General features: G+C 35.1%; 5 protein-coding genes and 2 pseudogenes across 6 annotated transcripts; 2 read left to right on the top strand and 5 right to left on the bottom strand.

The window, feature by feature from the left end:
- Positions 1–3,837, bottom strand: LOC106345682 (putative FBD-associated F-box protein At1g05080). The gene is made up of 4 exons (XM_048766294.1): positions 3,095–3,837; positions 2,233–2,965; positions 2,014–2,148; positions 1–1,925 (listed from the first exon to the last, which is right to left on the bottom strand). The coding sequence occupies exons 1-4, from the start codon at positions 3,409–3,411 to the stop codon at positions 1,641–1,643; spliced, it is 1,470 nt and encodes a 489-aa protein (XP_048622251.1). The 5' UTR covers positions 3,412–3,837; the 3' UTR covers positions 1–1,640.
- Positions 3,838–5,911: 2,074 nt separating this feature from the next.
- LOC106345683 lies at positions 5,912–13,404 on the bottom strand (annotated as a pseudogene).
- Positions 13,405–13,636: 232 nt separating this feature from the next.
- Positions 13,637–15,781, top strand: LOC106453160 (Golgi apparatus membrane protein-like protein ECHIDNA). Of its 2 annotated transcripts, XM_013895415.3 has the most exons (6): positions 13,637–13,796; positions 14,027–14,083; positions 14,169–14,372; positions 14,479–14,538; positions 15,294–15,420; positions 15,503–15,781. In XM_013895415.3, the coding sequence occupies exons 1-6, from the start codon at positions 13,782–13,784 to the stop codon at positions 15,589–15,591; spliced, it is 552 nt and encodes a 183-aa protein (XP_013750869.2). In that variant the 5' UTR covers positions 13,637–13,781; the 3' UTR covers positions 15,592–15,781. The 2 variants fall into 2 exon arrangements, with proteins under 2 accessions (XP_013750869.2, XP_022563824.2); XM_022708103.2 differs by lacking the exon at positions 13,637–13,796 and having other exon boundaries at positions 14,021–14,083.
- A 437-nt stretch (positions 15,782–16,218) lies between these two features.
- On the bottom strand, positions 16,219–17,225 carry LOC106453162. Its single transcript, XM_013895418.3, has one exon. It carries the CDS (start codon positions 16,883–16,885, stop codon positions 16,379–16,381), a length of 507 nt encoding a protein of 168 aa, XP_013750872.1. The 5' UTR covers positions 16,886–17,225; the 3' UTR covers positions 16,219–16,378.
- A 134-nt stretch (positions 17,226–17,359) lies between these two features.
- On the bottom strand, positions 17,360–20,832 carry LOC106453157 (annotated as a pseudogene).
- A 75-nt stretch (positions 20,833–20,907) lies between these two features.
- Positions 20,908–22,714, top strand: BNACNNG06750D. Its single transcript, XM_013895413.3, has 6 exons — positions 20,908–21,264; positions 21,341–21,472; positions 21,546–21,744; positions 21,902–22,031; positions 22,104–22,277; positions 22,362–22,714. Exons 1-6 carry the CDS (start codon positions 21,054–21,056, stop codon positions 22,518–22,520), a joined length of 1,005 nt encoding a protein of 334 aa, XP_013750867.1. The 5' UTR covers positions 20,908–21,053; the 3' UTR covers positions 22,521–22,714.
- Positions 22,715–22,830: 116 nt separating this feature from the next.
- On the bottom strand, positions 22,831–26,061 carry LOC106453156 (importin subunit alpha-4). The gene is made up of 10 exons (XM_013895412.3): positions 25,666–26,061; positions 25,376–25,472; positions 25,200–25,291; positions 24,997–25,128; positions 24,557–24,742; positions 24,291–24,454; positions 24,083–24,161; positions 23,870–23,998; positions 23,565–23,692; positions 22,831–23,497 (listed from the first exon to the last, which is right to left on the bottom strand). Exons 1-10 carry the CDS (start codon positions 25,897–25,899, stop codon positions 23,113–23,115), a joined length of 1,626 nt encoding a protein of 541 aa, XP_013750866.1. The 5' UTR covers positions 25,900–26,061; the 3' UTR covers positions 22,831–23,112.
- Between the last annotated feature and the right edge of the window lie 1,607 nt (positions 26,062–27,668).

The raw sequence follows: 27,668 nt of genomic DNA, 5'->3' as shown, positions 1-27,668 counted from the left end.
CAGTCCCTAGGTGGTTCTTTGTAAGCCCTTCTAGAGCTTATTTCCTGATCCTGGCGATAAACATGACGATTATCATTTGCCCGTTTAGTAAGGAGTCGCTGATGCCCATAAGACGCCGAGTTGTGGGTGCGTCGATCATCTTCACCCTCCTTAGTAGCAGTAAATCGGTAGATATCTAAGTTCCCTGGTTGTCTGCTTCTCTCTTCCTTCCTGTCATCTTCCATAACAGAGTTTTTTTGTTGATTGCTCTTGTAGATGGTGTTCTCGGGCCTGGTGTTTTGCCACAAGGCAATCTTTAAAGTCGTGGTCCAAGCGGGAGCACTTAGAGCAATGCTTTTCGAGCTTTTCGTAGACAAAAGTTGATGTTACTTCGTCCCCATTGGGGTACTCGATGACCGAGGACTTGACTATGGGTAATAGGCCATTGACCTGAACGCGCATTCTCACTGCAAAGTCGGTTATCTCCGCCTTTTCAAAGATTCCAAAGTCTTCAGCCAGACTCTTTATAGTATTTTCCTCCCATAGATGGATGGGGATTCCTTGAACCTTTATCCAGAAAGGAATGAGCGATGGGAAGGAGGCTGAGGTGGTTGGTTCCCATCTTTGAAGAATGACCATCCATCTAGCATAATGGAAGGGCCTTCTTTCGAGTACTGCTAGTAAATTTGACTCGTTTTCAAATTGGAATTGGAACATTCCATTTCCCAATTCAGATCCGACTGGGCCTCCTTCAGCTTTCCACATCTCAGTGAAGAAAGGTATGAGAGACCACACCATTTGTACTGAGCGATTTGTAACTCTTCCTATTAGGGTCAGAGAGAGTTTGTTTGAGCGGTCCGTATTGACGGGGGCTTGAGCTTTTATGCGTCCCGTACGTGGTGGTTGAGCAGGTTCCGTTGCAACGCCTTTTCCTTTTGCTTCTCGAGAAAGTCTTCTTTCCATAGCTGGTGCTAAACTTCAGATTCCAAGTTAAGTTTGTAGTTGGTATCAAGCAGTACAGGATTCCCTGTTTCAGCAAGGTCTTAAGTTACTTCAGATTAGATCTCCAAACAAAAAGCTTTCTTCTGGACTCTGAGGTTCAGAAACAGATTCCAAGGATATCGGTTTCAACTCCCCTCTTCGATTTGTCTTCATAGTTGGAGTGGGGCGGAGATAGGAGTTCAGGCATTTTCCGGCGAGCTTCTAGCGGTCCCTCCGACCAGGGTCGGGGGAAGAACCCGGGGAGAAAGTGGCAGAGGTGGGTATTATCCAGTAGACACTCCCCAAAAAGGAAAAGAATTTGAAAATTCTAGGAATATTGCAGTGGTTTTATCCCAGCAAGGAAATAACTGTCGGATAAAAGGAGGGAGTTGCAGGAAAGTTAAAAGTTAGAGACCTTTCTCGAATGAGGTGCCTGGGAGAGTTTTAAGCTCACAGGTTTGTGTATTACTTTATTTTTGAAATATATTTTTTTTACTTTTCCATTTTTTCAGTTGCTGTAATAATCTTACAAGTTGTTAAAAGCATACAATTTGTTTACATTATAGCAATAGCAAATTGTTCACATTATATTTAGAAGTTCTGGTTCATTTTATTGATAAGCGTGCACATTAACTGAGCTTCATTATATGGCTAAAAATATGATAACTCGAAATAAATTTTCAATTGACCAAAAGTTGAGATGATGTTGAAACCCTAGGAATATCTTTCAACTTTCCGATGATAGCATCTTGCTCTAGTTCAGGATCTAACATGGGTTTGAGGGAGATTGTCGCAGTCTTTAAACAATTAGAATTGGCTAGGATGTATGTCAAGAATTCTTCCTCTTCTTCTCTGTGTCCATAGTATCTCCATTCAAATATTTTTAGATGTGACGACAAGCATCCAGGAATAGAACTTGGTTGATTCCATGAAAGTGGGATATCCTCGAGGTCATAGATAAATTCCTAATGAGAAGCAACGGTGACTATATATTATAAAAAGTTACTAGTATTATAACGTCCATCAAAGCTTGAAGAAAAGGAGAGTACGTACATAATTTACCAAAAGTTCTTCAAGTTTTGGAGTATTTGCTAGTAGAAGTAAGAGTGGTTCCACCCAGTCGGATCTACTTGGATCTACAGATAACTTTATAAGTCGAGAAAATCTTAGGGTGCTACAACGCACAAGCTGCAACAAAAGAAACAACAACTTGGGTAGATGCAACAAAGTAATCACAACAAACAGTCAACACATAGATAAAGAGAGAGCTACCATTTCATCGGTAAAAGTCAAGTCAAGAGACATGATCGACGAAGAAGCTGTTATGAACTTGTCAAAATTAGATAAAGAATTGACACTAATATATGCCTCCTCGAGAGAAGGCATATTCCCAATCGACCAATAGTCTCTTGAATCATCATCGACCTTAAACTTTATTAATGCCGGAGTATCTATAACCAAACAACTATCACTATCCACTACGTCAGTGTCATCTTGCAGACAAGCTGTATTATGATACAATAACATCCATAAAGAAGACACTTTCACAATAAAGTTCGTCAGATTGTCACTCTTCTTTCTTTTCACTATCAATATTCCAAGGACAGGGCAACTAGATAAGAACCTAGCGAGGGAGGCCTCGTCTTTATATGCCACACAGAAAAGTTGAAGTAGTTCGAGTGACGGGAGGCAGGAAGGGGAAGAAGGGAAATCAACAAGAACCTTGTTAGATAGAGTCAGTTCTTTGAGTGTTTCGCAGGTGTAAAGGCTCCTAGGCAATGTGGTTGGACCTGCTGACCAGCGAAGCTTGAATTTTACCACGACGACGCCGCGATCAACAGCCTTTTCAACCCAATTTCCGACATTAGCATCACTAGGACATCGTCGACCAAGACTAATAAGCAATTTTTCTAAGACAGGTGCTTTGTAAAGTTTCAGTGACTTGTCCAAAAACCACCAAATGCTCTTCTTTCTCTCATCATCATCATCATCATCATCATCATCATCATCATCATCATCATCATCATCATCATCATCACCATCAGCATCATCATCACCACCATCACCATCATCATCATCATCATCATCATCATCACCATCATCATCATCATCATCATCATCACCATCACCATCACCATCACCATCACCATCACCATCACCATCACCATCACCATCACCATCATCACCATCACCATCACCATCACCATCACCATCATCATCATCATCATCATCATCACCACCACCACAATCATGATCATCTTTGATATCATTGGTTTCATTGTAATCAAGTCTAGGCAACATCATCCATATACAGCGCCATCTTTTGGACAAAATCATGGTAGCTACTGCATCTTTAATAGGGACAAGCAACAAAATTGTCACAAGCAACTCTTCGGGCAAAGCACTGATCCTGTCTTCACAATCTATCTCTTCCATTTTGGGTTCTAACATCTTCACGAGGAAACCACAAGGAACAAGGATTCGACGTAACAAGCAACACAACTAAATTGTTATGACCAAAATAATTAGATTTTACCTAGCCTATTAAATGGTTTATATAACCATTTGCATTTCCCAATGAATACAAAATCCAACTAGTTCCTACATAAATAAGAAAGGACTATAGGCGATGAAAAAGAAATAAAAATATCAATCTCATCAAGTTTATTTAGTTATAATTAATAAAATTGATACATTTGGCACTAAGATAATTATTATTTTTTGTTCAAATTAAGATAATTATCTTTTGCATGTAGCAAAAACTAATAGGTATCAAATTAAATTAAACTCTGAACTAAAATATATTTAAGTTAAAAGATATATAGTGCTTTCTGAATTGGAAAAAAATCTGCTTATTTAAAAAAAAATCAAAAAATTACTAATCTTAAGAGAAAAGAAATTATAATAACTATTAATATATATCTCATCACCAAATATATATTTTTCTAAAAATTATACAATAGCTATTTACTGTAAAAGTAAAAATATCTGATTTTGAAATAAATTTCTATAAATATAACTATACAATAAATTGCTATATTATATAAAATAAAATATATGTATTGTAAAAAAATATACTTCCAAAAAGTTGTATAATTTATTTATATTTTGATTATTCACAATAAATTGTCCCTATGTTTATTTTTTATATTAATGGCATTTAATGTAATCATATATATAGTACAATTTATTATGCTAATGTGAATTACATTTTATAACAGTATGTTAATATGAGTGATTGTGATTGTGATTATGTATTAGACAGTGTAGGTTTAAATATAATTTCTTTTTCAGTTTTTAAGTTTATACATATTAAAAATAATGGATTCATCATAATATTTTTTATTGTAAGTGATAATATGTTATGCAAATTAATTTTACTTTAAAATATAGAAGAGTTACTTACTCTAAAAAAGAATATCTGATTTTACCATTTATATAATTTATAATAAATTACTAATATAATACAAATCAAACTAATTGTCTTATAAAAGAATACTAGGATACAAACAGCGTCCAAACACAATTTATACTTTTTTTTTCAAGTTCACGAAAAATTAATTCAACCAGGGTTATGTGTTTTTACAAAATTGAGTCAATCAATTATTTAAGTTTATAAAAAATGGTAAGCCATCTTTATTTTTAAATATTTTAATTTTTAATTTTAATTATGTTGAGTATTAATTCACAGTTCATTTTATATTAATAGTTCCAAAGATATTTTACCGACAGTTATATAGTAATTATATTAATCAAATATTTTAACTTGCATTTTTTTTACTTATTTTAGACGTATGAAATATTTTTTTCGAAGGAATCAATGAAATGTTCTCATGATTTTTTTATTTGGAATAAATCTCGTGTTTTAAGAAACTTAAAAATCATATAATTGTTTGCCATTGAAAAAAACAATTATAGTAAATTACATCAAAATTTATATATTAAGTAACTTAAATGATGAAATGATTTTTTATAAACTTTGTAAATTTGTTTTTTATAAACATTATAAATACAAATTTACGTAGAATATTCTATAAACTTAAATTGACAGAGTTTACAAATATGTGATAAAATATAATATTGTAATTTTTTATTTTATATCCATATTCTTATATTAAAATTCATAGCACACAAATAATAATTAATTGCATTTTCATTATAGATTATAAGATATTTATTGTTACATTTATAATTGATATAGTTTAAAAAATCTGATTTCCTGATATATAAATTATTATTTTATTGAAATGGAGAAATTTAAAATATTTTAATATATATATATATATATATATGGTTTAGGAATTCTGATATCTTTGTTATAAAGTTTATAATTATATAAGATATTTATATAAATATATATCTGAATTTAAAATTTTATATTTTAAAAAATTGTGTGTTTTGATATATATAAATATTAGTTCCGGTGTTTTTTATCGACATTTATATATTAGTTATATGAATAAAATATTTAATTTGCATTTTTTGGATTTATTTTAGATGTATGAGATAATTTGTTTTGAAAGACTTGCTAAAAGTTGTTATTATTTTTTTAAATTGGAATGAATATAGTATTTTAAGAACATTCAAAATTTTGGTTTACAACTGAAATAATAAAAATAATATTTATGGTTAGAGATTACACTAAAGTTTGTATTTTTACTTAAATTAAATGATGATAAAATTATTTATAATCTTGCTGATATAAATTTGTGTAGAATAATCTATTAAACGTAGTTTGGTAGTTTACAAAATTTGAGATAAATATATACTATATTTTTTTATTTTATATCCATATTTTATATAAAATTCATTATAAAAAGAATTATTAACTGCAGTTTACATTTAAGATTACAAGATATTCATTGTTACAAGTAAATTGATATAGTTTAAGAAATCTGATTTCTTTCTAACATAAATAATAAAAATCTATGATAAATAAATACATATTTGAATTAATATATATTTATAAAATCTGATTTCTTGATATATAGGTATTATTATTATTTTAGTGAAATGGAAATGTTTTAAATATTTAAGTATATGTGATTTTATATGTATATCTGATATGGTTTAGTAAATCTGATTTCTTTGTTATAAAAACTGATAATTATATAAGATATTAACTTAAAGAGATGTTCAAATTTAAAATGTATATTTCTATAATATGTTTGTTTTAATATATAAATATTATTATTTTTTAGGCTATTAAAACATAATTCTTCATAGCCTATTATTCATATTTTTGAACGTGTATTATTAATGAGGTTAATTTAATTGAACCATTATAACTTTTTGATAGTCAAAAATATTATAGATTAAAATTATATTTTAATGGAAAGATATTTCCAAAAAAATATATAATATATTTCTCTTTAGATTTTGCACCATATGTTGTCTATGTATATGTTTATGTTTATTTTAGTGATATTTAATGTAAAAATATAATAGAATTTGTTAAGGATTATTAATAGTTAGATTTCTTAATTTTAACAAATAATTTGATCACTGAGTTTCAGGTATGGAATCAGTATGTTGTGGGTGGGAATCGATTCCAACGACTTCCCCACCTATCAATTAAAGGTTTTTACACAAATTAGAAAAGTTACTATTGAATAAAACACCTCACTTCTAAGTCGTTCTATGATTTGCTTACAGAAAAAAATGACCGCTAAAGAACTTATACCACATTGTCTCTGAAATCTAGAACCTATAACACATCATATCGTCTCTGATATCGTGAAGATAATTTTGACTGTTAATGAACCTATAACATCTGTTGGTATTTTTTGAGTTTTGAGCAAAACATTACTCTGAAATTATTTGAGACAACTTGGTATACATAATGGTGAAAAACCTTCATTGAAGAACCGTACTCATTGTAAAAATAACTCATTATAAAAAAATCAGTGGGAAGAATCATATGTGGGAATGCGTTCGTTTTGTTAACGATAACAAATGATTACAATAAAATTGTTTGCACTTTATTAAATCGAAAATGAAAAAGGTTGCTGTGAATCATAAAAGACAATATTATATAAGCATACTTTTGGGGCAAACCGTATGTTTTTTAGGCGACCATAACTATATGTCGCAAACAATTTTATCTTTTTTGACATTAAGTTAATGAGATCTCCAAGTATTAAATTTATCATATATATTTATGTTTTGGTTTATATAAATTTTCTTACCAATTGGATTTTAAACTTACTAATTATTCAATTGATTCTAATAATGGTATGTAAGCCAAATTGACATCATAATTAAATGACAGTTAAACAATGTTTTTGTTTAATTATTACAAATTTAAAGTTGAAATTTTTTAAATGATTCTCAATTAATATACAGAGGATATGATAATTCGAATTAAATTTTCAATTGACCAAAAGTTGAGATGATGTTGAAACCCTAGGAATATCTTTCAATTTTCCGATGATAAAATCTTCCTCTCATTCAGGATCTAACATGGGTTTGAGGGAGATTGTCGCAGTCTTTAAACACTTAGAATTGGCTAGGATGTATGTCAAGAATTCTTCCTCTTCTTCTCTGTGTCCATAGTATCTCCATTCAAATATTTTTAGATGTGACGACAAGCATTCAGGAATAGAACTTGGTTGCTCCATGAAAGTGGGATATCCTCGGGTTCAGAGGCAAATTCCTGTGAAGCAATGGTTCATGGCCGTATGTTAAAAAAAAGGTTACGCACATTATTAACTACTTACCAAAGCTTGAAGAAAAGGAGGGTACGTACATTATTAACTACCTGTTCTTCAAGTTTCGGAGTATTTCCAAGTAAAAGTAAGAGTGGTTCCACGCAGTTTGATCTACTTGGATCTACAGATAACCTAAAAAGTCGAAAAAATCTTAGGGTGCTACAACGCACAAGCTGTGACAAAACAAACAACAACGTATAAGTAGATGCAACAATGTAAATCACAAACAAGCAATCAATATATATAGATAAACTGAGCTACCATTTCATCTTCGAAAGTCAAGACAAGAGACAAGATCGCCGAAGAAGCTGTTATGATCTTGTCAAAAAGAGATAAACAGTCGACACTAATATATGCCTCCTCAAGACAAGGCATATTCCCGATCGATCAAGAGTGTCTTGAATAATCAGTGACGTCAAACTTTATTAATGCCAGAGTATCTATAACCAAACAACTACCGCTATCCACTACATCAGTGTCATTTACCAGCCATGTTGTATTATAATACCATAACATCCATAAAGTAGGCACTTTCACAATAAAGTTTGTCAAATTGTCACTCTTCTTTCTTTCCACGATCAATGTTCCAAGGACAGGGCAACTAGATAAGAACCTAGCGAAAGATTCCTCGTCTTTATATACCACACAGGAAAGTTGAAGTATTTCAAGTGATGGAAGGCACGAAGGGGAAGAAGAAGAAGGGAAATCCACAAGAACCTTGTTAGATAGAGTCAATTCTTTCAGTGTTTCGCAGGTGTAAAGGCTCTTAGGCAATGTGGTTGGACCTGCGGACCAGCGAAGCTTGAACTTTACCACGACCACACCGCAATCAACAGCCTTTTCAACCCAATTTCCGACATTAGCATCACTAGGACATCGTCGACCAAGACTAATAAGCAATATTTCTAAGACAGGTTCTTTGTGAAGTTTCAGTGACTTGTCCAAAAACCACCAAATGCTCTTGCTTCCAAGATCATCATCACCATCATCATTATCATCACCACCCCAATCACGAGCATGGTTGACATCATTGGTTTCATTGTAATCAAGTCTAGGCAACATCATCCATATATTGCGCCACCTTTTGGACAAAATCACGGTGGCTACTGCATCTTTAATCAGGACAAGCAACAAAATCGTCACAAGCAACTCTTCGGGCAAAGCACTGATCCTGTCTTCACAGTTTATCTCTTCAATTTTGGCTTCCAACATCTTCACGAGGAAAACCCAAGGATTAAGGATTCGAAGTGACAAGCAACACAACAAAATCGTTATGACCAAAATAATAGGTTTGGCCTAGCTTATCTAGCCTATATAAAGGGGTTATATAATGATTTGCATTACCCAATGAATACAAAATCCAACTAGTTCCTACATAAATAAGAAAGAAATATAGGCCATGAAAAAGAAAGAAATATTAATAGAATTGATACATTTGGCACTAAGATAATTATTTTTTTTTCAAATTAAGATAATTATCTTTTGCATGTAGCAAAAACTAATAGGTATCAAATAAAATTAAACTGTGAACTAAAATATATTTATGTTAAAAGATATATAGTACTATCTTGAATAGGAAAAAAATCTGTTTTTTTTTAAATCAATTAATTCAAAAATTTATTAATATTAAGAGAAAAGAAATTATAATAATTACTTATATATATTTCATCACCAAATATATATTTTTATAAAAATCATACAATAGCTAGCTATTTACTGTAAATAGTAAAAATATCTGATTTTGAAATAAATTTCTATAAATATAATTTTTTTTGTAATAAATTACTAATATTATATAAAATAAAATATATGTTTGTAAAAGAATATAATTCCAAAAAGTTGTTTAATTTATTTCTTTTTTGAATTTTCACAATAAATTGTCCCTATGTTTATTTTAATTTTATGGCATGTAATATAATAATATATATAGTAGAATTTATTATGCTAATGTGAATTATATTTTATAACTGTTGTTAATATGTGTGATTTGATAATGTATTAGAAAGTGTTGGTTTAAATATAAATTTGTTTTCAGTTTTTAAGTTTATACATATTAAAAATAATGGATTCACCATAATAGTTTTATTGTAAGAGATAATATGTTACGCAAATTAATTTTACTTTAAAATATAGAACAGTTACTTACTCTACCCAAATAAAAATTTCTGATTTTCCATTTATATAATTTATAATAAATTAGTAATATAATACAAATCAAACTAATTGTCTTATAAAATAATACTAGGATCCGAACAACATTCAAACACAATTTATACTTCTTTACAAATTCCAAAAAAAAAATAACTCAACAATGGTTATGTTTTTTTTACAGAATTGAGTAAATCAATTATTTAAGTTTATAAAAATGGTAAACCATCTCTATTTGAAAAAAAAAATGATTTTGAATTTTAATTATGTTGAGTATACATTAGCAGTTCATTTTATGTTATTAGCTCCAAAGATATTTTACCGAAAGTTATATGCTAATCATATTAATGAAATATTTAACTTGCATTTTGACTTTTTTTAAGACGTGTGAGATATTTTGTTCTTTTTGAAGGATTCAATGAAATGTTTTCACGATTTTTCAATTGGAACAAATCTGGTGTTTTAAGAAAACTAAAAAATCATATAATTATTTTCCATTGGAAAAAGAGAGTATATTTATAGTTGAAAAATTACATAAAAATTTATATTTTAAGTAACTTAAATGATGAAAATATTATTTATAATCCTGTTAATATAAATTTAAGTAGAGTATCCTATAAATTTAATTTGAAAGTTCACAAAAAAATATAATATATTATCTTTATATTATATTAATATTCTTATATAAAAATACATAACAACAAATAATCGTTAATTGAATTTTCTTGATACTGAAAAATTATTGTTTTATTCAAATGTAGAAATGTTTTAAATATATATATATATATATATATGTTATATGGTTTAAAAAATCTAATATATTTGTAAAAGTTTGATAATATAAGGTGATTAAAACCAGTTTTTTTTATTTTCGTAAAAGTTCATCACATCTTAACTACCTAGCAAATTAAAAATACCGACTAATTTTAGAAACAAAAAGTTCCATAACAGTTATTAAAAATACCCACTAAATCCCCTTGCATTTTAGTGGAATCATCAAATTCCACTGAAGTACGATAAAACTCTAATTCCATTGTGTAATTCTAATTCTCTATTCAATAACACCTCCTTATTTGATAGTTTCCAAAATTTGTGATAAATACAATATTGTAACTTTTTATTTTATATCCATATTGTATATAAAATACATATCAAAAATAATCATTAGTTGCAGTTTTCATTTTAGATTACAAGATATTAATTGTTACATGTATAACTGATATAGTTTAAGAAACTGATTTCTTTCTTACTTAAACAATAAATATCTATGATAAATAAATACATATTTGATGAAACTTTTGAACTAGTGTGGATTACACTGTTTACAACCGATCAGATTTTTTTTTTTTTAAAACTAACTTTCAACAACTAAACAACGGGTTAGCTTAGCTCATAGAATCAGCTAAAACAATTGCTATCTCAGAAGTAACAAAAAGCACATTGACCGAATAAGAAGCGAAAGCATTCAATAGATTCAGTAAAGTGGAAGAGCGAAGACGATGATCACCTCGAGGAACGGGAACCAAAATCGAGCATTTCAAGATCGTCTTCTCCGATTGATGACCTTCTTCGCAACGGATTTCTTAGATCGGAGAGATCTTTTCCTTCGTCGTCATCATTGTTGTACATTCTCAGGATCTCCAACTTCAAAGTCGTCCATTCCATTAATGGAGAAAAAATGGGGATTTAGGTGAAGATGGGAGAGATTCTTTGGATAATAGGAAAAAAAAAAGGGGAAATTAGAGGAGCAGAAATGGAGAAACAGAGGGAATATAATAGAATCGTGATCTCCTTTTCTTTCTGGATTTTAAAATTTTCTCTCATTTTAATATAACTATGATTTAAATAATTGAAGATCAATTTAATTTTCTTGGTTAGAGATCGAATATAGAAGGGTCCATCTCTTTTGACATCTCCCCCATATGAATTTATATTTTCTTGACCGAAACTATAGATTGATTTTAGTCTCATTTTGATTCTTACGATATGCATTAAAAATTACTAATGATTATGTAAGAAATAAAATAAAATGAAATCCAATATGAGATAAAAGGATCAAATTTATTAGACACGACAACAATTTATTGAGAAGGATGCAAGATGCATCCCATTACATGTTCAAACATCAAACTACTACTTTTTGATCCCGAGCATACGCAGAGTTTTCTCATACAGTGTGTTCTTCTTGCATTCTTTCACAGCAGCATTGAATTTCTTGTCCTTTTTCTTCTTGTCCGCAGCCCTCTTCCGATCTGCCGCCGCCTTTGCTGCGCGCTTGCGGTCGAGATTTGCCTGGATTTGAGCCGTTGTGAGAGGAGTACTCATTCTTTGTTTGATAATGGTTTTCAGATATGAAACTTAAAAGAGAGATGCACCATATATATATACTCTAAACATTTGAGCGTAGCTAACAATCCTTATAAAACTGGTTGGTAAATCTCCTTAACTACCTTCTTAACCACCAGTTTTTGTTACAAGTCCATCCTCGGAAAGGAACTAACCTCAGAAGCTCCACTATCAATTATAAACTGAAAAGCAAAAACACAGCTGCTGTCAAAATGTTAAACAAAACAATCAAACATTATATAGAAACATTCTTCACAGATCATACCAGTGTCTGAGAGTCATCACCAGTTACAATGTTCCCAACAGTTCGAAGCGCAGGAATGAGAACCGTAGGTGATGGATGACTTGAAGAAATATATATATATATATATATATATATATATATTAGTCAGTACACTAACACTCAATTTCTAAGAGGTATTAAAAACATCACAAATTTGAAAATGTCAAACACCATTGTTGGGGGATAAGAATCTGAAGAACAAAACTACAAGACCAGCTAATATAGCAATAATATAGCAAAATTGAGCTAACCTCAGAAGCTCCACAAGTAGTGGACAAACACCAGCCTGGATCACAGCTTGGATCTTATCATTGGGGCCATCTGAAAGGTAAGATAGAGCCCAGCAGGCATCTGTGAGAACTTCTTCATCATTTAGATAGATAAGTTGCCGAAGAACTGGCAGGGCAGGCTTAACCTGGAACATATAAATATCAAACATCATGCTTGAATAACGTGAGGAACGCAACCAAACATGTAATTAAATTTTTTGACCCATAATATAAGACTGTACAGACAAATCAAGTTACATAAGATTCTCCAGTTCTACCTCTTCAATGTCCTTCAACGGTAGTAAACCATTAGGCATAGATATTTCCTTGAGGAAGACTTTTGTCTTCTCTCGGCATATCTCATCTCCGGTGTACTTCTCTGCCTTAGCTCTCACCTCCTGTGTGACCAAACCCATCTCTGCTCTGTTTTTTTAGTTTAAGCTTTACCTCAAAGCTGAAGTTGTGTGTTGTGATAAGAGGCGACTTAACCTTGTTATATATAGGTTGTGTGGTATACGGTGCATGTAAAATGCATTAATGGGCATGGTTGAGCAGGTTATGGGTGACTATGGCAATCATCAACACACAACAATTATTGTTGTGAACAATGTAACCTGAAAACGAGATATTGTAGCCAAAAATGTAGGTGAAAAGACAGTTTGTACTAGATTCTGTTTTTTAGGGTTTGAAAGTGTTAGATCTTTATGTGCGTACTAAGGAACCTATATCTATACTAGATTTTCAGCCAGATGGTGAAGCAAGAAAGAAAAACAAACTATGTTAGGTCTCTTTTAGGGTTTGACATTAGTGAAATCTTGTTACGTGTGTGTTAAGGCATTGATATTTGTACTAGATTCTTAACCCAACCTTTTATATTGGGCCTAATGGGCTATAAAGGACACTCACTTGGGCCTATAGATTAGAATTAAAACGCTAAGAAAACACGCGCAAGAGTTTGAAGATCTGCTGGTACCGAACGAAGATAATTTTCTCGGAGGGAAGATCAGTATTAGGATTCCATCTTCTGATCGGCGTCGGGGTTGATACATTCGGATACTTCGAAAGATGGATCCTAACCAGGTGAATGATTAATTTCTGAGCTAGATTGCTTATCCGATTCTTGATTAAGCTCGATTAGCTGCTCGATCTGGACGTGATTGTGTTAGATCTGTGCTCTTCGAATTCGTCTCGGAGGAGAATGTGTGTGTAGACATTAGAATTTGGAAGGCTTGAGCTAGATAGAAATGCTATGTTAAGAATCGGTTTAATTAGACTCAGATGTGATTATTCTCGTTGTTAATTCAATGCAGCCACCAGTTGAAAACTATGCGAATCCGAAGACGTGTCTCTTCCATGTTCTCTTCAAGGTATGATGAGCCTGAGTATGAGTCTTTTTAGACTTTTTTTTATAAGTGAGGTGGAGAATGGTAACAAGTTTGTTTTTGGGGGCAGGGTGCTGCGTTGGCGTTTTACATTCTCTCGGCTCTCTTCTTCAACAGCTTTGTTATTATCTTTGTGGTGACTGTTCTTCTCGCGGCACTTGACTTCTGGGTGGTTAAGAATGTGAGTGGGCGTATACTTGTTGGTCTCAGGTGGTGGAACGAGATCAATGACTTGGGTGAAAGTGTCTGGAAGTTTGAGTCTCTTGACCAGGAGGTTAGCCCTCTCTTTTTTGCTTAATGCTTTTACTTTTTACTTTATTCATTAAGCAAAAAATTCTTACTAGTTTTTACCTCATTTATTTCGTTTGTCTGTGTATCAGTCCTTGGCTCGGATGAACAAGAAAGACTCCTGGCTTTTCTGGTGGACGCTTTACCTTGCAGTGAGTAGTTCCTATCTTTGACTACAGTTTGTAGCTTATCGCTTAAACCTGTTTGCAATGCACCTGAAACTTTTGTGGAGCATTAGGATTAGTAGTAAGAACGGGCAATAATGAACACGACCCCAAATGTTTCAACTAGTTGTTCCTATCTATGCTTACTTGCCTATGAGCTTGTCACTTTTCACTCACCGGAACTTTAGTGGAGGAGTAGAAGTAAGAATAGGAAAGAATGAACATGACCCTAATGATGAAGCAAATGTTTTGCAAACGGTGAGACGAATTTCGAAGCTGTCTTTTAGTATCCCACACTAACCATATATAGATCGCTGACTTCTCTCATCCCACCAACAAGCTAACGTTTAAATGAGTTTTTATCTATGAGTTTGTGACAAACGATTCTCCTTCTGAGTTAGTGGCAATTGACATTTGAGTCAATCACCCGCATACACATTGCAAAATAGGGAGATTAGGGAGAAGTAATCTGGGGGACTAAAAGTTGACCACTGTTATTGTGCATGTTGAAATTGCATTAGTATATCCTATGATCCTGCATTATCAGATTGACTAATAGTTGGTAGCTTAAAACCCTATAGGCTCAGTTGCATTACAAGGCGACCTATAGAGAGTAAGAATGAGCCTTGAGATGGTGGTAGCAATGGGTTTAGTGTTCTAGCGTCAGCAATTACAAACTTGTGAAAACATTATGCTGTCTTTTACCGCAGCTGAATCTTGTTTTTTGTTTGTCCTATCTTCAGGCAGCTGCGTGGTTAGTCCTTGGGATATTTTCACTGATAAGGTTTCAGGCCGACTATCTGCTTGTTGTCGGCGTTTGCTTGTCCCTTAACGCGGCTAATATCATCGGCTTCACAAAGTGCAAGAAAGGTAAGATCCATTCCAGTATAGCCCTTATAATAGTCAAATGGGCTATAGATCATTAGACTTAACACTTTTTATTTGTTGGCAGATGCAAAGAAACAGTTTCAGCAGTTTGCCTCACAGACAATCGCATCACGGTTCCAGTCCACGGTACAATCTGCCTTTACCCTTGTCTGAAAAGAAGAACATGTTTTAGTGAGCAAAAGGCAGTGTATAAAGAAGATTTGCCATAAGCCACACCATGTTTTTTTTACTGATTCGTTTTACCAATATAATATTTTGCAAGGGATTAAGAAAGAGGTTTATTATATTCTCTTTTACATGTATTTGACATTTTCGATTTTACCCTATATAACATTTTTGTATCTCCTATGGCGTATGTTTAGCTTCAGAAAATTTACGTTTCTTTATGATTTCGATGCAACCTTCATCTTCAAGATCCTCGTCTGATGAATTCAGTTGAGCAACTACGTGAAAGAAAATGATTCAAAACCTCGATCAATATTTCAGTTGAGCAATTACTTGAAAGAAAATGATTCAAAACCTCAATCAATGTAATTGAAATATAGAGTGAAGCTACGCTGTAACTTCTTATCGAGCAGCGGGTAAGTAACTATAGCCAGTGCATATGAACGATGTTGCTATACATAGTAAAGAATAAGCAGTACGCCATGTAAGTGGGTATGCACACGATTTAACACGTGAGGGAAACTTTTTGAGGTTGTAAAACATTTTGAAAAGATCTCGATGTAGCTTTCACTTTGGCTTGCTAATATGTTTCCAGTGTTCTTGAAGTCACATACATAACCAGCTTTAATGTAGTTTATAGATAATTTCGGTATTTTTTTGTATAACAGGAGGATGTTGGTGACATCTTATTACAGGTAGTAAAAGAAGCAGAAACGAGTGGTAGGTAATACATGAGCGTAAGAGCAGTGAGAAACACTACTAACTCTCGGCTTGATTAGGCCTCCTTGACTGCAACAGCCTCCGTAACCTCGGCGGCTTCACTGCTCTTCTCCTTGACAGGTTCTTCCTTGGCAGGTTCCACTTCCTCTGGGACAATAAAAGCTGGGACAGGGAAAGTCCTGGACAGTGTGGTTGGTGACTTGAACGTGATCTTCTCTTTCTCCTCTGTATAGATCTCACTGACACTGACCCAGATGAGAAGCTCCTTGGCCTTGACTCCAGTGAGCTTCTTGATCTTACCCGTCTGGACAACGGCAGTGACCTCGGTTCCGTAGGAGACAAGCTTATCGATCGTTTCGAACTTGTGGGTGATGCTCTGTTTCTGCTTCAGCCACACAACACCTGACTCTCTGTCGTACCCAACCTCTTCAATGTCCTTCAACGGTAGTAAGCCATTGGGCATAGATATTTCCTTGAGGAAGACTTTTGTTTTCTCTCGGCATATCTCATCTCCGGTGTACTTCTCTGCCTTAGCTCTCACCTCCTCTGTGACCAAACCCATCTCTGTTCTGTTTTTCTTTTAAAGTTTACGCTTTACCTCAAAGCTGAAGTTGTGTGTTGTGGTAAGAGGCGACTTAACCTTGTTATATATAGGTTGTGTGGTATGCGGTACATGGAGAAAGCATTAATGGACATGGTTGGGCAGGTCTATGGGTGACTATAGTAATCATCATCAGACAATAGTGATAGCAATTATTGTTGTTACTTGTTATATGATAGATGGTGCATGCATGGCCCTCTGCGTGTAAATGCAGGGCCTATCAACTCACCTTTTCTTCAACAGCTAACCAGTAACCGTTGTGTCCTCAATTATTTTTGGTATAAATCGAATTGAATAATATCTTTAGAATTCAAGTAAACATTGTAGTTCACATAATTACAAGAGTTCCAACGTCTAACTTACTGATTGTGATTTGTCACCTTACTATCTTGAAACTTGATGACTTGGTACTGTTTCGCTATAAACTTGGTCCAGTCAAATCAAATCAAATCATCATTAATATTATTTCAAATTTTATCATTATTCATAACATCTAAAATATATTGTTTCTAAGTAACAGCTCAACTGTAACCTTTAAACTTAGGAAGAGAAACTGGCGAAGCTCTGAGCAGCGTTTTCATGGCAGTGATTATTCAATAACGTCTCTATATGTTTGATCTCCTTAGGCATTGACCCTGTTAGCACCTCGTGGCCTGTCTCAGTGATCAGAACTTCATCCTCAATCCTTATCCCTATCCCTTGGAATCTGCAAATTTATCAAGAATTATTTAAGCAATTTCACATAACCAAAGATTTCTTATCTGATAGATCATGGCATGTCCTGTGGTTAATTTGCAGTTTAATCTCACGGATCTACATAACCACAATCTCTTACATGAAGTTGTTGCATAAAGAGTTTGAAAGACAGCAATGTTATACCTTTCAGAGCAGTTGAATGAAGATGGAATGTAGACTCCTGGCTCAATTGTGATCACCTGTCCAAATAGTTTAGTTTATTAATGCAGGATGAGGGCAAGTTAACAGGTGAACATGTAATAAGAGTTTAGATTTACTTACAGAACCGGGTACCAAAGGGCGGTCATATCCTACAGAAGAAGAATCATGCACATCCATCCCAAGGTAGTGACCTTTTTTTTATCCATCAAAAAGAGAACTTTGTTAGATAACATTTTGTGTTTTTTTTTTTCGTTGCATGTTTAACAGCACAATGGCAGACAATTAAACAAGGTTGTATGCACCAGCACGTTAACCAAACTTAATTAATTGTTTTGGTTTCCTCGTCCAAACATGCAAATTTATGATTGGATGAACAAACCAATAAGTTAACGTGATCGAGGTTCAACATTGCATACCTATGGATGTTGGATTCAGCTGGTGATACAGTCTACGATTCTTTAAGATCCCCATCTTCATCAGTCCATCGCACAACATATCGGTCTGCAAAACCACAAAGCATCATCTGAGTTCAAATAGCATTTTGTTGGCAAATAAACCTCTTTAAGTTTAACGCTGATGGGTCTTTGTGATTATATATGACATCTCTGGTCCATATAAGCTTATGAAAATATTTGTAATTCAGATTTCTATATGAATTTATTTCACATTTTGGCAAAACTGTTTTGTGTGTTTCATACATCTCCAGCACAGTTGAAGATAAGTTTTATATACCGAATATGTGTTTAGCTGACGGATGGTTGTACCAGGCTTGCATAGCTTTATGGACTCTTTGTTTGTCTCAAGTATAAGATCATATAGCTCTTCCTGTAAAAAACCACAAGTATCATCAATGTTTTTATCTTCAATGAGAAAAGAGCTCGAAGAATGAGTTTCTTGATAAATAAAAACCTGAAGAGAACTGAATTTTCCGCAAGGTGGCCATGTCCGAGTAAGATCACTAACATAACCATGTAACTCACAGCCCATGTCCAACAAGACAAGATCACCATCTTTTATCTGCACAGATGTATTTATATATGTTGGCTTCAAGAACACATCTCTGTATTAGTAAATTGAGTAGAATTTCGTCAAACTTACTCGCTGATCATTACGTGAATAGTGGATCACACTAGCATTAGAACCGCCACCAACTACAGGATTGAATCTAAGGAATAAAAAAAAATGAAAACATTCTTCTCATTAGGAATAAGGAGTACTTATTTAATTTATTCATGGAGTAGATAGACATGTAGAGGAGACTTACGCCATTCGCTGAGCACCTCTTATCCGACACTCATACTCAACTTTGGCTACCAAGATGCCTTCATCAGGATACCCTTTCGAATGTAGCATTGTTTTCAGAAGACCCTGAGAATAAAAAAAGCTCATTGTCTAAATAGCTATTGTCTCAAGTGTATAAACACAGTTGTCACACAGGAGTACCTGGCAGGCAATAGAAGCAGACTCTCTCATCAATTTGAGCTCTGCAGGTGATTTAATCAACCTCAGCTCATGAGTAAAACTTGAAAGAGACTTCACTTTGCCAAGTGATGCTGACTTTTTAAACTCATCCAAGTTTGTGTATTTTTGTGAGGCCGTTTGATCATTGTGAAACACTTTGGAAGAACTTCTTATCATGTCTGAAAGAATCTGTACATTCAAAGAACATATAAATAAAACATTTTACAAGAGCTGACACTTAAATATATAAGTTACCTCTGGTAATTTGCTTATAGGATATGCTTGTTCCGCCTTGAAAACCTTTGACGCTGCATCAACTCCAGCTACTTCTCCTTGCCAAGCAATGTCCTAAAACCACAAACCAACTCTTCTAAATCACCAAACAGTCTCTATAACGAAATTCATGTACTAAAACAGATAAATTAACCATACATTAGGAGTTGATTCCGGCATGAACATGCATAAACCGTGTTCACTGCTTAAAACAGCCACGCCACCCGGTTGCTGGCAGCCAGTTAGATACAAATAATCAGCCTCTTGTCTGAACGTATATGGAACAACGTCTGTCATCATCTTCATAGGAGCTGAAGAAACGATGGCTAAGCTGTTCTGAGGAAGAAGCTCAGCAAGTTTCTTCCTTCTACCAATGTATTCCTCTATTCTTATTCCTGGTGTGACCTCTCCTTCGGCCATTAACTGATGCAGAAGAGGGGAACCATCAGAGAGCATAATAAAAGCATTTTGCAAAATAGAGTAGAAGATAGTTACATGAGGATGAGATGCTGGAGTTGGCTGACCAATGTCTCTGACCCGTTGAGTTGAATATGCATAGCGACTGATGACCTGAAGAAACATCATTTCGTAAACAAAGTGACTCTTAGCCTAAAGCAAATGTCTATACTTTTGAACATGTAGTGTGGATAAAGAACAGGATACAGAGATGAAACACAAACAATAAGTACTTTCTGCAATAAAGTCTCAGGCTTTCTGTAAATTTGATTAAAAGTTGATTACTTTCATTCACCATTTCATAAACAAAGTGTCTCTTAGCTAGCAAATGTATATGTTTTCGAAGTTGTAGTGTAGATAAATGAACAGAGCACACAGAGATGAAACACAATAAAGTCTCAGGCTTTATGTAAATTTTCTAAAAAGTCAATTACTTTCATTCAAAGGATGAAACTTTATGGTTTAGAAGATCAATCTTCAAACGCGAAATAACAAAGAAGACAATAACCATCGAGAAAGAATGAATTGAGAGCATACCTGGCTTCTTGAGACTCTCTGAGCTAGATTCCGCGCAAGTACTTGCATCTCTCCTCCTCCTCTCCCCAGAGACACAGACTCTTTGAGTAGATCGATTTGACCTCTTAAGACTTCAGGGTTTTAGTTTTAGCTGCTTTGAGGTGCGTTGTCTTAATGAAAAGTCGCGTTTCAGGACGCAATCTCACTTTCCAAACCGCTTAATCGAACTTAAACGAAAAAGATAGTGGAGAGAGTTTCAGCAGATCTATCAAACGCACTGTTAAGAAAACGCAATCGCACTTTCCAAACCGCTTAATCCAATGGTTGAGAGAGTTTCAGGGTTTTAGCTGTTTAAACTTTAAAGGTGCGTTTCAGCCGACCCATCACATCAAACTGCTAAAGGTCAAGGCTTTGAGTTTCTTCAGACCAAACCACACAGAATAGAGAGAAGTGGGTAGATAAATCGATTCGGAGTTTCGTCCTTTTGAGATAAGACTCTCCGCAGCTCATAGAGAGTAACAAAACAATGGCTGCTGCAGAAGAAGTAGTGAAGGATGTTGGAAGAGCAATTGAGGAGACCCCTGTTGGCGAAAAGAGAGAAAGAGAAGAGGAAGCTGAAACAATGGCGCCATGGGAGCAACACGCGAGCGTCATAAGCATCCCTCGGTTCGACTACACAGCTCCCTCTTCTCTGCTTCATCATTCTCATTCCGGCTTCCTCGTCACCTGCAGCATCAGTATGATTTGTTTTCCCTCTTTTCTTTATTGATTGCTTGTTTCCCTCAATGGTCTTATCTGTTGTGAGCTTATCAGAAAGAGAGAAGAGTGCTACCAAAGAGGCCATGTCCATCCTTGGAAAGGTGCTGTTGCCCTTAGGTGAAGTTTTGAAGTCTTCTGATGAATCTAAAAGACCAAAACTTTGTGCACAAGAGACAGAAGAAACAGGTGACTTTTGAAGAGTATAGTCACTGGTTTGTCTTTTCTTTTTTTTTATTTAATTTTTGGTGCCTTTCTTTAGGTGAGAATCTGAATGCTGAGGATCTCAAACCGGCCAAAGAAAGTGTCAATGAAGAACATAAGTCTCTCATGTCATTGGTTAAGCTGACAAAGAGTGGCTTGCTTCTTTTTACTTTCCCTGTTGACAACTCTACGGATACTACAGATATAGTGTCGAGAGTCTTCCAGTGTGTGAAATCTGGAGCTCTGAAGGCGCCAGTGTAAGTCTTCTTATTATCTTCTTATGCATAAACTCATTTGGTGAAATGTTAGTTAGTGAAATATCATTTGATTGAAGTCTATGTTGTTGACTGTCTCACTCTGCTAGGAGCTTTTGATCACTGACGAAATTAGTACTTTATGATTTGAATGATGCAGCTGGTGCCATCGGATATTCCCTGTACAAGCTACTTGTGCTTTGACAGAGAAAGAACTTCAGGAGACAGTATCGAAGCTTGTTCAGCGGTTTGTAGATGATAAACAAAACACACTATCAACACCAGTGAAGGTAAAAAAAAAAAAACAAGTTGATATTGTTAGATTTCATGGAAATGGTTCTTAACCATATACAACCATATAGTTTGCAGCTGGGTATAATCGAAGAGGTGTGGAGGAGGCAAAAGGAAAGATTCAAAAAGCATCAGAGGTTCTAGACCAATGTCCTTTGCTGGACCGCACTAAATGCTTTGAAACCGTGGCGGCCGGAGTGAAAGCCATTGTACCAGATTCAGTTGTGGATCTCAAATCTCCGGAGGTAATAATTTACATATAGTCAAGAACTCAAAACCTTGTTACATGTTTATAAAATTCTGAAGATTTGTGTGAAAATAATGTGCAGTTATGTGTTATGGTGGAACTCTTACCGCTTTCTAGAATACCAAATGGCTCCTATGTAGCTGCTGTGTCAGTGCTCCCACATAAGCTAGTCAGCACAAAGCCTAAACTCGCCATCAAGCCTCTAGTCCCTGAGAGCAAACAGAAGAAGGGACAAAACTGATGAGCAGCATCTGAGTTTCTAGAGCTGAAAAAGATCAGTTGAAGCTGAATCTCTCTGTTCTAGTTTAGCTATGTCTCTCATGGCATTAACAAGTTTGATGAGCAATGTTGTGTAATTTCAAGATCTTTCAAAGGTGTTTGATACTTAAAATTAGAAAAGCATTTCGGTTTAATTGGATACTGATTTTATATTCAGATTCCGGTTTAAGAATTTTGGTTTAGGCAATTCGGTTTATGTGCGTTTACTTTCCCACTGAAAACACAAGTAAAACACAATCAAATAACATTTCTTGTATTTGCACTCTGGCGAGTAAAGTTTTTAAAATTATAATAACAAACAAAGAGAGAAGTGACAAATACAAAAGTGATCATTTCCTAAACCAGTAACCACACTTTATCCCAGACTTTTAAGATATTAAGATACAAACAAACTCAGAATGAATCAGACAAATTAAAAAAAAAACAGAAAAGCCGTTTTGAACCAGTACTCAAAACCTCAAACTCAAACCTGCCAATATCAAATAACAGTTGCAAAAAAATTAATCTCACACTTCCCCCAAACTCACGATATCAATTTGTTCTATACGTTTTTTTTAGCCAAACTTAAATCCACCAGGAGGAGCAGCTGGCTGGTTATTACCGAAACTGAATCCCTGTTGTGGATTCTCGTTCCCACCGTCTGTCAGAATCTGCTCTTCATCTTCTTCTTCAGCCCAATATCTCTCCAAGATCTTAACAGCCTTCTCATATATCTCGTTGTTGTCATGGGACTGAAGGTTTTCGATTTTGTCTAGTCCATCGGACTCTTCTATTATCTGAGCATAGAGATTCACCCCACCGTTTAGTCCCATCTCCTTGTCAGCCTCACTGATCTTGAGAATGTTTTCAAGACCTTCGAGGCACACTGTCACAATCCTAGGGTCAGGGCAGATCAGTAGATCACAAATAGGTTTGATGCAGCCTTGGTTCACCAAATATCTGCATGATGGTATAAGACATGTAAGAGTGAACACTATGAAGTGTAAGTCAGTTAGAGACGACTTACTGAATCTGCTCATGAGACCCTCCTGATGTGGCATTGGAAATGGCCCAGGCAGCTTCCTTCTTTATATCGAACTCAGCGTTCTGGAGCAAGTGCACAAGAGGAAGTACTAATCCAGCACCAACCACAGCCTATATTGTTTAAACAATATAAAATGATTAAAAATTGTCTTTCTGAAAAACTACAATATAAAATTTGCTAGAGAAGAGAGTAAACACAACTTGAACATATTCAATATAACTTTTTACAGAATCAGAAATGAAATAGCATTATTGAAATGCTAATTATAGCAGAAAAAAAACTCATACCTCTATCTGAGCTTGGTTCCCAGCAGTGATATTTGAGATAGTCCAACAAGCTTCTTTTTTGATACTCTTCTTGTGATTTTGCGTAAGTAAATTATAAAGGTGTGGAAGTACGCCACTATCAATTATAAACTGGAAAGCAAAACAAATAGTTGCAGTCAAAATGTTAAACAAACAACCAAAACATTATATAGAAACATTCTTCACAGATCATACCTGTGTCTGAGAGTCATCACCAGTTACAATGTTCCCAACAGTTCGAAGTGCAGGAATGAGAACCGTAGGTGATGGATGACTTGAAGAAATATATATATTAGTCAGTACACTAACACTCAGTTTCTAAGAGGTATTAAAAACATCACAAATTTGAAGATGTCAACACCATTGTTGAAAAGACCAACTAATATAGCAATAAGAATCTAACCTCAGAAGCTCCACAAGTCGTGGACAGACACCAGCCTGGATCACAGCCTGAATCTTATCATTGGGGCCATCTGAAAGGTAGGAGAGAGCCCAGCAGGCATCTGTGAGAACTTCTTCATCATTTAGATAGATAAGCTGCCGAAGAACTGGCAGGGCAGGCTTCACCTGGAACATATAAATATCAAACATCATGCCAACCAAACATATATTAAAAAATTTGCCCCATAAAATAAGACTGTACAGACAAATTAACGGTTTAGCAACTACCTCTTCAAAAGGTGTTGGTGGTTTCCCACGACAAAAGTTGGACAAGGTCCATGTAGCATTCCTTAGCATGGATAACTTTGAATTTTCGTTTAACTGAGACAGCAATGGTATAAGAGCACCACAGCTGAGAACAAGGTTCCTGCAGTTTGGCGAGTCTCCAGCAACATTCCCCAAGGCCCACACTGCCTACAACGGATAAAAGTTTATAAGAAAACGTTAATATTTTAGCTTTTAGAACTACAGAGAAGCCCCTAGCTGACTATAATTACATAATTAAAAATATACAATATATATATATTAGATCAAAAGAAACAAAAAAATAAAACAAATGTGGCCAGAGAACTTGGACTTGAGGGCCCCAAGGCTGCATCAAACCTCTTTGTGATCTACTAATCTGCACAATGGGAACCACAATTATCTACAGCTAGTTAGTGGCAAACCTGCTCTCGAACGTCATCACTAGCAGAGCTAAGAAGCTCAACGAAGATAGGTACCGCCCCATGTTCAATCACAACCCGAGTATGATCTGATGTTCCTGAGGCAACGTTGGTCAAAGCCCACGCAGCCTCAAACTGAAAAAGAATTTTAAAGTAAGCCCACCAGACCATTCTTAAATCTCTAAGGTGACATTAATAAGACATACCTGAAGTTGTGGGTGGTCTTGCCTTCCAAGAAACTCAACAAAACGTGGGATAACACCAGCTTTGATCACTTCATCTATCGGAGGACTGCGCTCTGCTCATCAAAATTACAAAACTACCATCATTACACACATAATAACATTCTGAAAGGAGAATTAAAATAAAATGGTCAACATACCTATAGATAATAACTTTCTAAATTGAGTAGTGGCTTCTAGCTGAGCTTGGGGATCATCATAATAAACACCTTGTACCATCATTGGGATACCTTCTAGCTGTCAAAACAGAACATAAACAGTAGATGAGTTTACTACATGATCAGATGTGTTGTCATAAAGCTGAGATCTATAATTAAAGGGCAATTACAATCAAAATTCTCACTCTTTCAATAAGAAAAACAAAGATCCATCAGTAATAAATTAAATTCTGTGATCCAAATGAAACTAAAGATTCAGATCAGCGACTTACTCGTTTCTCAACGGCGGCAGCGCTCTGGAGGGCGTCGAGACCAGCTCCGAGAGGCTGCTGCTGCTGCTGGAGCATCATCCCTTCGCGGCGTTTCTTGAGGAGACTGTCCTCGCGTTTGTTTTTTCTGATCTCCACGAGGTTGTCCTCTCTCCTCCGCCTAGCTTCATCGGCGTCAACACCTGTCTTGTATATCTTCTTCCTCAGCTCCGCGCGTGTGCTCGGCCTCAGCGACATCTTGGTTTGTCTCTCTGAGATCTTTCTCTCTCGCTCTCTTTTGGTGGAAACTGAAACTGGAGATGGAGATCGTGGAGGACGAGTTGTCTGTTATTTCCGGGTCGGATCCGGGTTTGGTTTAGTGTCGGAATTTTTGATTAGTTGTCGGAGCTACTTGGATCCTTCCTTATAGGAATGTCACACAGGTTCTCCCGTCCCGTCCCGTACCGTAGCGGGCTCGTCTTTAAGCGTGTCACGGCGGGTCAGGTCCGCGCGGGCTGCGATCTTCAAAATGGCTGACAAAACCCATACCGCAAAACATGTAGGCTTTTGCGGATCGGACCACGGGACATAGAATTACAAACAAACATATGGCTCCTGAACGCTTCAAGACATTATTCAGGACGCTTTATCAGTTTCATGACACATCAGTAAGTGAGTTTAGTCGAGGATTGAACTGGATAAGGCAATACCCTTGTTAGTTAAAGATTTTAGTTGGATCAAAACACTAGTTTATTTATTTTTGTTAGACTCCAAACATTTTTAAAATAAACAATACTTTAGTTGTTGAATCCAAATATTATAACTCATAAGTTCATAACAAATGCTTTAGTTTTCTGAATCCAAAATTAAATAAAACCGACACCAAATCAAAGATGCGAATTCCAAAAATAGATAGAAAAAAAACACCAATCACACTTCTTGTTCTGCATCTTTATCACCAACAAGCGACAAAAAGATGGAAATTTCTCTTCTTCACCATCAACTTCATCTTCTGCAAATAAGAAAAATAGAAGTCAGTTAAAGATATATTGAAACCTAAAACTCCAAAATGTATGATAATGTGAACAAATACATATAGGCAAAACTATGAAGAACTCATGGCGAAAACTATATCTTCTTCTTCGGTGGAAAGTGAGTTTTCAAACTTCTTATAATGACTCGAAGAAGCTCCATCGATGCAGATTGAAGGCGCTTGGGAGACCGGAAGCATCATCGGCCCTAAAACCACCATCACCGGAGCTACATAAGAATCACCTTCTCTCTCTCTCTCTCTCTCTCTCTCTCTCTCTCTATCTCTCTCTCTCTCTCTCTCTCTCTCTCTCTCTCTCTCTCTCAATGTTTTAGGCGAAAGCAGAAATAGGGACTTAGGACTGCGGGTCTTCAAAATCCCGCAGGTTAAGCCCATTCCGCTTTCGACCCATCCCGCTTTCGACCCGTCCCGCTTTGAACCCGTCCCGCGAGGCCCGTAATTTTGCGGGCTTACCAAATGGAGGCTCAATCCCACCCTGCAGCAAGCCTTTACGGGCCAGGCCCGCGGTCGAGATCCTTGATTGCAATCCCTATTTCCTTACGACATAGAGTGTCCTAAAGTTAGCTTTGGTTTTTTTCCATCATTATAAAAAAAAACACGGCCTTTATAATGGGCCGCAAGCCCACAAACATCATTGTAAGTGTGGGAACCGAAATTCGCACTGTTGATTTCCGTTTAAATTAGGAAAGTTAGGAAAACCCTAATTTCCCAGAGGTCCCGAATATCTGTTAAACCACACGCCAAGCAATCAGAACACGCAATTAAAGACGAAAGAAATAAGAAATCGTAAAAGAGAGCAAAAGGAGTTTTATTTATTCCGAATCCGCGTACGAGCGTTACAACAAGGTAGAAGCCTTGGCTACGAGAGCTGTCGGCGAGATTCCTAGTTCTAACAACCTAAGACTGCAAACCTAGTTGAGTCGCGCTGCTCGAAATAACAAAAAAACGGAAAGTTGGCTAATTGCTTTAAGTGCTA

This window comes from Brassica napus, chromosome C8, assembly GCF_020379485.1.
Source record: "Brassica napus cultivar Da-Ae chromosome C8, Da-Ae, whole genome shotgun sequence".
Taxonomy (NCBI): domain Eukaryota; kingdom Viridiplantae; phylum Streptophyta; class Magnoliopsida; order Brassicales; family Brassicaceae; genus Brassica; species Brassica napus.
Note: the sequence above shows the minus strand (reverse complement) of the source record. Positions and strands in the feature narration are given on the sequence as shown.